At 46.9% G+C, this 8,601-nt stretch overlaps 1 protein-coding gene across 1 annotated transcript; it reads left to right on the top strand.

Annotated features, from left to right (window-relative positions):
- The first annotated feature begins 779 nt into the window (after positions 1–779).
- Positions 780–1,115, top strand: LOC122110632 (histone H3-like centromeric protein A). The gene has a single exon (XM_042683213.1). It carries the CDS (start codon positions 780–782, stop codon positions 1,113–1,115), a length of 336 nt encoding a protein of 111 aa, XP_042539147.1.
- The last annotated feature ends 7,486 nt before the right edge of the window (positions 1,116–8,601 follow it).

Genomic DNA, 8,601 nt, shown 5'->3' with positions numbered 1-8,601 from the left:
GTGGCTCAGTGGTAGAGCTCTTGCCTTGCATGCATGAGGCCCTGGGTTCTATTCCCCAGCACCACATAAGCAAAAAGGAAAAAAGCCAGAAGTGGCACTATGGCTCAAGTGGTAGAGCGCTAGCCTTGAGCTGAAGAGCTGAGAGACAGTGCCCAGGCCCAGAGTTCAGGCCCACGACCGGACCCCAAAAAAAGAATATACAAACAAAGGCCCAGGACTGTATCAGACCTTCTAAGAATTAATCCCAATTGGTATCAAACTCTTCAATAAAATAGGAAAGAAAAGGACACTACTAACCTCATTTATGAAGCCAGTATTGCAGTTTTCCCAATCTAGACAGAGACCCAAACAAAAAAGAGAGAATTATAGATCAATCTCCTGATGAACATTTCTGGAAAAATGCTCACTAAAATACAAACAGAATTCAACAATACATTAAAAAGATCATACACCATGAACATTTTGTAATCTAAGGAAATAGAAGGAATATAAGGAAATATAAGGAATATAAAGGATATAAGGCATCAAATACAGTGAAAACAGGGGTTAGGTGCCCTGCATCTTATATATACACTTCTCTAATTTGGGGAGGGGAAGGGAAAAAACAAAATGCTTAAGTAGGGATACAGGTTGACCCATTGTAACAGTGAGATGTACAAGACACTATGTTGAAAAAATGAACTTTACTTCCAGCCGCCGGCCTACGGCCTGAGGTTCAGATGCCAGGAACCTCGCGGCCCTCCATGGGCTCGTGGGCAAGCCCAACCCGGACCACCAGCATGTCCCTGTGCAACTCTTCCCGAGGCACTACCTTCAGGCGGAGATATGGCTGGCTTACAGAGGTCCGGAAGCTGCAGAGGAGCACATACCTCTTGGTAAGGAAGGTACCCTTTGCTCGCCTGGCAAGAGAAATATGCAGTAAATTCACTCCAGGTTTTGACTTCAGTTGGCAAGCACAGGCCCTGTTGGCCCTTCAAGAGGCGGCAGAAGCATTTCTGGTTCACCTTTTTGAGGATACCTATCTCCTCTCTTTACACTCTGGCCGAGTCACTCTCTTCCCCAAGGATGTGCAGCTGGCCAGAAGGATCCGCAGCATTCAGGAAGGACTCGGCTGAGTGCTACATCATCTCTGAATGATCCCCTGGGATGCTGTGGAGATGTGACTAGATCCAGTGGTGTCAGAAGTGCTGTGTGAACTCAGCCGTGTGCATGTTGCCTTTTATACTTTCTTTATGAAGGGGAAGACTGCAGGACTTGCCTCTATAACAGAGGTATTAGAGAAGACAAGTCAAGACAGTTCCAACAGCTTGAAAAGTATGTGCAGATACTTTTGAGTATTAAAAGTAATACTTTTTGTGAATTACTCATATGACTGGAGGCTATGGGAGAAGCATATTGTTCCTTTAGATCTCTCTGTACTATGTGCATTTTTTGTCATATATATATTTCTACTTTTATTTAAAATATAAGGGGAAAAATAAGGGAAAAATACTTCAATCAGTTACAGGGAAGCGCTTGGCATGCCTAGCATACAAATCTTAACTATGAATCTACCAGATTCTTCTTATCATTAGTGCTTATCAGCAAGTGTGTAGCTTTTCAAAACTTAATAGGAGTTGAAATTGAAAATCTTTTTTTTAAGTCTTTCCACCTCCATCTTACAAATTCATCCAGAAATTTAAATGCAGAGGCTATACTATCTAATTCTTAGTTGTAAATCATTCAAGGTATATCATGTCAGTTTAAGATTATAAAGTGTTTTTTCAATGTTTTCATAGGTATTTTAAAATATTTTATAGCTTTGTAGAGAAATAATAAAAACAATTTTTAATTAAAAACAAGGTTACTGTTATAGCATAAAGTAATTATAAGCCTGGCACCGGTGGCTCACGCCTGTAATCCTAGCTACTCAGGAGGCTGAGATCTGAGGATCACGGTTCAAAGCCAGCCCTGGCAGGAAAGTCTGTGAGACTCTTATCTCCAATAAACTACTAGAAAACAGGAAGTGGCACTCTGGCTCAAGTGGTAGAGCGCTGGCCCTGAGCTGAAGAGCGCAGGGAGTACCCAAGCCCAGAGTTCAAGCCCACAACCGACCAAAAAAGAAAAAGAAAAAGAAAGAAATTATGTGTTTTTTTTTCTGGTAATGTGAAGTTCCTCATGACACTGTTTATACAGCCATAATTTGAACAAGAGAATTGAGGGGTATAGATTTCCCATGATGGAGTAGAGATAAATGCCCTTGCCCTCTGTTGGAAATGAAAACAATGTGAGAAGTTTCCAGAGAATTGGAACATGCCACTCAAAGACCAGAGAGAGGAAGACAATGAAAATGAGCAGGGAAAAGAGACCCTTCACAATGATGCTCTCTACCAAATTCAGAGACAGACTAAAGGAAAGAGATGATTCTAGCATTGAATAATCATTTTAATACTTTGGAAACACTTGCATTTTGACAACAAGTTGTATTTCTGTAGATGTATAAATAAAGCTTATCCTATGAATAAAAAAAGAAAACAATGAACTTTACAATTTAGGCGGGGGGGGGGGGGGGGAATGTAGTTGTGGAGGAGGGAGGGAAGGGATGGTAGGGGAAAAACAAAGGAGGAGGCAACGATGCTTGATAGGAAATGTGCTCATTACCTTGCTCATGTAACTGTAACCCCTCTGTACAGTATTTTTACAATAAAAAGTATTAACATAAAAAAGAATATAGGGCAATATAAGGAAAGCTCAGCATACATAAATCAATAAATGTAATACATCACATATGTAATATCACAAACAAAAATCACAAGATCATTTCAACTGACACATAAAAAGCCCTTAACAAAATTCAACATTTATTTATGATAAAAGTATGGAAAAACTTAGAATCCACTGAAGTCTACATATGAGAAATCTATAACCAACATCATTACCTTTGTACAATTAGCATATAATAATAAAAAATAAATAGATAAAGTTGGGCACTGGTGGCTCATGCTAATAATCCTAGCTACTCAGAAGGCTCACATGTGAGCCTTTGAAGGCAACTCAGAAAGGAAAGTCTGTGAGACTCTTATTTCCAATTAACCACCAAAAATCAGAGGTGGTACTGTGGCTCAAATTGGTAGAGTGATAGTCTTGTGTGAAAAAGCTCAAGAACAGAGTGCAAGCCCCACAACCAATGGGGGGGAGGGAAAACATAAGTAGATAAATACAGTAAATAAATATTTTTATTCTAATTTACATAATGAATGGTCTGGTTGAAGAAATGACACAGCTTTAAAACTTAAATTCCTTGTTGAAAATATCATAATATCTGACTTTATTTAAAAGAACCATAATAGCAAAAAGATCATGTTGGCACAACAACAGACACATTGGCCAATGGAACAGAATAGAGGACCCAGAACTGGGACATGAGTGTGTGTGAGAAGTTGAAGCAGGGCTTTGAGTGGAATGTGGAAGAACTTTCAAGTCAATGAGAAAAATCACACAAGCTAATTTCTAGCTAGTAATAGACTCACTCACATGTTCTAACTTAAAGAACTCAACTTGCTTCAGAGCCTTGGATTTAACAGTCAGACAAACCAGTGAATTAAGTTATTGTTACTATGTGAAACACAGTTGAAACTCAGGGAAGGTAGCAGAATTATGTTTTGCAGTCAGAAGACATCAGTAATAATTAGAGCAGAATAAACTGCTCCTTAGATATTTTGTCATATTTTTCCACAATGGCTTGTAAATAGAAAGAAACATACACAACATACAAAACTTAGACTAATTTTTAACATTCATCTCTCTCTTTTATATGTCTTAAGGCAGTGAGACCTTACTAGGAGTGCCATCTATGTTCATAAATTGTTTCATAAATGTTATTGAATGTGCAATAGATGACACAGGAAATTTGCTTGGTCTTTGAGATGAAGACTAAAAGTCTGCTAGTATAAATCTGTGGCTCATCTATTCTCAGATAATATTCTTTTAAAAATTCAGAAATCTATGCTTTCTAGTTTAACTTTCTCATGCAAGGTCTCCCATTTGCAATAGCAACAGTCTCCTAATGCACAAACTGGGAACTCCAAATACTTATCAAATGCTAAAGATTTCACGTAAACTACTGCAACAACTTGCCCCTAAATTCCTAGCAATCACAATAGAGATTAGCGTGTGGGATGCTGCACTCTTTCTGTACCCTTCAGTTCCTTCTAATATTGAGATACTGCTGTTAGGAACCACTAAATTCTAGAATCACATTCCATGTATGTGTTTCCTAGGACCAGTATTACATTAAATCTCTTACACCAAATTTTTCATGATACCAACACTGAAAAAGTGACTGAATGGAAACAGTTTATTTTGAAAATGCAGTCAATTCAGATAGAAAGAAAAGGGAAATATCATCTGTTCACAAGGACATGAGGAAACATGCAATTTCTTTAGAGATGGATTTTGATTTTGTCTATAAAATATTCTCTATAAAAACGTTCAGGAAAGAAATATCTGCTTTCCTACAAAATTTTTGTCCTGGAAACAATGCAGTTTGCTTATATGCTATTTAAATGAGATCAAGCAGCATCACTGCCATCAGTAAGGAGACAAACCAGTCTTGCTCAGTCACTGAGTGCTCTCTCTCCCTATTACACTGAAGCTGTCACACAGAAGGCAGAAATAACTGGATATTTCAAGCATGGAGAAGACTGCTCTGGGAGATCATCCAGTGAGAGTCACAGCCACAGCTGTGGTGTCAACATGGGTAAGGGACCATCCCTTCCAGCATCAGATGTCTTGACATCTGGAAGGGAACTCTGACCTCCCTGTCTGCCTTGAAAGAATGTTTAATAAATCCATGGTCATCAGTGACAAGAACAGATTACAATGTCGTCAATATAAAATCTATTTTTGGGCTGGGGAGGTGGCTCAATGGTGGTGCTTTCCTTGCGTACATGAGGCCCTGGGTTCCATTTCTCAGCATCACATAAGCAGAAAAAGCCAAAAGTGGCACTGTGGCTCAAGTGGTAGAGTGCTGGCCTTGAGGTGAAGATCTTAGGGACAGTGTCCAGGCCCAGAGTTCAGGCCCCATGACCGACAAAAAAAAAAAAAAAGTTAAAAACCTGAAAACGGAAATTAAAGGAGAGTTAAGCAAGTGGAAAAACTTCCCATGCTCCTGGATTGGGAGGATTAACATCGTGAAATGGCAATACTGCCAAAGAATATCTACAAATTCGATGCAATACCAATCAAAATTCCAACCTCATTCTTCAATGAAATAGAAGAAGCAACAAAAAATTTCATATGGAACAATGAAAGACCCCAAATAGCAAAAACAATCAGTCTGACCATCTAGGACACAGTTGTGGGGGTGAAGGGGCTGGGCAAAGGCAGGGAGCACAGCCAACCTGCGGTGTGAACCTGTGAACCTGGGGTGCTGCTCAGAATCCCCCGGCTGCCCCTAGCACAAACTAGGCCCCCCAGGTCCCAAGGCCCAGCTTTGACCTTGGAGCGCCCTCTGCTGGCTACTGCTGGCAGGCACAGGCTCCAAGTGGGCAAAGAGCCCAGTCCAGCCTGGGGCCCAGCCTGGGGCCCAGCCTGGGGCCCAGAGGGCTGTGGGCCACCAGCCCTGGCTGTCCTCTTCCCAGAGCCCGGTCCCCTCCCTCTGCCTCTGGTGCTGTGCTGGCTGGGTCTGCAGAGTACATTCTAGCAGGGGCAGGTGGACTGAGATGGGGCTGGGCCGCGGGCCACCCACAGTGAGGCTGTGCAGAAAGTCTTTCTGCAGAGGTGATGTTTGAACAGAAGTGTTTGCCAGCCAGGAAAATGGAGGAAGAGTGTGCTGGGCAGTGAGAGCAGCATGTACAAAGGCCCCAAGGAAGTGCGACCAGAGGAGAGCAGGCAGGGCCTGGGATGAGGTGGCTGAGGCTTTATTCTAGGCAGATGAGTAACATGCATAAAAGGTAATGGATGGTCCTGATTAAGGAGGGGGAAGGGCCCCAGCCTCTGGCCTGGCCCTGCACTTGGCCTTGGGCAATGGCTGGGAGTTAGGGGGGTTGGTGGTGGCCATTGTGTACAGCCGTGGATCCCGAATGCAAGACCTCAGGTACCTGTACAGGGTGGGATGGGGCCCATGAGTTTGGGTGGATCGAGGTTCTAGAGCCTGGTTAAGTCTGCATCTCCGTGCCCATGAGGGAGACAGGGCATCACTAGGGCCACTTAGCAGTCAGGGCCGAGCTGCATCCTGACCTGCAGCAGGCACATGATGCACCAGGGTGCAGCCCTTGCCCAATGCTGAGCCGCACCAGGGACCTGTGCCCAGTGGCTCGTCAACGTGTGGGTTGCAGGGCAGGGGGGCCATGGGGAGAAGGGGTGGTGGGTGGTGTCCAAGGTCCTGCTGCACCCTGTCCCCTAAAAAGGAGAAGGGAAGCATGCTGGAGGACTTGTGGGGGATCCTGTTTGAGCTGGACAACGTCAGCTTCTCCTTCAGCCAGCTGGACGAGAACTGCATGGCCAGTGAGTGACCGGGGCCCCCACCCCTGCTGCCCCCACTGGGGCGGGCCTCTCTAGGCCGGCTTGCTGTCCATGTGCAGAATGAGCAGTTTCTTTTCATTGATGCCCAGCTGTCTTCACAGATTGTAAAACAAAAACAAAAACAAAACAAAACAAAAACAAAACAAAACAAAAACAAAAAGCCACAGTCCCTTCTAAGGGAAGCCCTTCTTCAAGGTGAAGACTTAAGATTTGTAAGGGCTCATCCTGTCAGGAAGACTGCACAGTTCTCCCCTCTTCCTCCTCTTCCCCCTCCTCCTCCTCCCTCTCCTCCTCTCCTTCCCTGTCTCTTCCTCCCCCTCCCCTCCCCCTCCCCCTCCCCCTTCTCCTCAAGTTTAAATGCCGCTTTCTGCATAAAGAATGTTTTCCCCAGGCCCCACTCAGTAACCATCAGCCCAGCATCACTCTACACCCCGAGGATGTTGGGGCCTCTTTAGTTCGTGGAGACCGAGAGGTCCCTACATCCGGGACAAGGGCTGTCCTGCGGGTGAAGAGGTGCAGGCTTGGGGTGGGCGCAGGCAGCTTCAGGAGGCAGGGCCCAGGCTGAAGGGCCTCAGGGGATCCCAAGTGGGGCACTGAAGGCACAGCCTGTACAGCTGGCCAGGCAGGGAGCTCAGGGTAGGAGAACAAGGCATTCTTGGGCCCCTCCCCCGGCCCCCCAGACTGGGGTGACATGGGGCTGAGCCTGGCCTGGGGTGGATGGGTGGTGCCAGCACGCAGAATCGGCCCCAGTGCAGGCCCAGCTGTCCTGGGCCTCGCCCTGAGCCACCTGCCCACCTTGCCCTCCACAGACGCCAACATCTTCTACCACATCGAGGGCCGCAGGCAGCTACACACTGTGCTCTTCACCAAGGGTGAGCTTCCAGCTGGAAGGGGGAGGGGCACGGCCACAAGGCATCCAGGGGCCATCCACCCTCCCAGCTCCTGTTCACAGATCTAGACAATGTGGAGGGGCCTCCACCTCCAGGCAGCCAGGCGGTGGAGGACATGGAGTAGGAGATCAACGCCCAGTCGATGGACAAGGTGCAGCAGTACTACTGCAAGCTCAGGTACCCAAGTAGAGCCGCACACCTGCTGTGTGCGGGGCCTTTGCCTGAGGAGAGCCTCCCAGGACGCATGCAGCAGGCCATCCCTGCCCATTCACCGAAGGGGAAACTGAGGACCAGCGAACAGCCTAGTCAGGGCAGGGCTGTGTGGATCCTGTCTGTGAGGCAGGAACCGAGTGGGGTCTGTGACGGGCTGTCCGTATATCCTGCATGAGGGCATGGTCCCTGAGGAAAAGGAGTGGAGCCCGGGGAGGAGGGTGCAGGCAGTGGCTGCAGAGCTGGGTTCAGGGCAGGGGCGGGAAGACAGGGAGTGATGCTCCTGTCCTCAGCCATGTCTTCCTCTTAGGGCATTTTACCTGGAACGGTCCAACCTGCCCACCGATGCCAGCACCACAGTGGTCAAGACCGACCAGGTGTGTCTCAGGTCACGGGAAGTGTGGGCTGACAGGAGCCCTGGAATTGGGCCTCACCCCAGCTAGCATCCTGGCCCAGAAGCCCCTGTGGCTCGGCAGTGCCTCTTCCCGAAGGCTCTGGGGTGGCCCGTTCCCCTGGGAGGGCTCCCAGCCCCCTGAGCCCGCTCATTCATCCTTTATTTACCAATGAATTCTGTGAGTTGGAGCCTCACACAGATTAGCTGTGAACCCCAAGCTGCATGTGCCCGGGAGGTGTTCCTGTGGGAACGTGCCCCCCGGACTAGGCACAGTGGCTCAGGTCTGCAATCCCAGCTACTGGGAGAGGTAGAAATTGGGAAGATCAAATTTCAGGGCCAGCCTGGGCAAAAAGTTTGTAAATAAGCCAGGCATGGTTGTGTATGTCTGTAATCACAGTTGCATAGTGTCGTAGGTTGGAAGATGGAAGTCCATGTCCAGCTATTGGACTGCAGAGGTGCTGGGGGCAGGGCTAATGGACTGCCATTCAAGCCTGCACAGGTAGCTGGGGGGCGGGGCTGGTAGACTGCCATTCAAGCCTGCATAGGTGACTGGGGGTGGGACTAGTGGACTGCCATTCAAGCCTGCACAGGTGGCTGGGGGCG

The sequence above is a fragment of the Dipodomys spectabilis genome, unplaced genomic scaffold (assembly GCF_019054845.1).
Source record: "Dipodomys spectabilis isolate Male_0828 unplaced genomic scaffold, ASM1905484v1 ptg000080l, whole genome shotgun sequence".
In the NCBI taxonomy this organism is placed as follows: Eukaryota; Metazoa; Chordata; class Mammalia; order Rodentia; family Heteromyidae; genus Dipodomys; species Dipodomys spectabilis.
The sequence above is the reverse complement of the archived record's forward strand: the minus strand, read 5'-3'. Positions and strand labels throughout refer to the sequence as shown.

Coding starts and splice junctions, on each gene's coding strand:
- LOC122110632 (XM_042683213.1), top strand. CDS start 780: ATGTCCCTGTGCAACTCTTCCCGAGGCACTACCTTCAGGCGGAGATAT.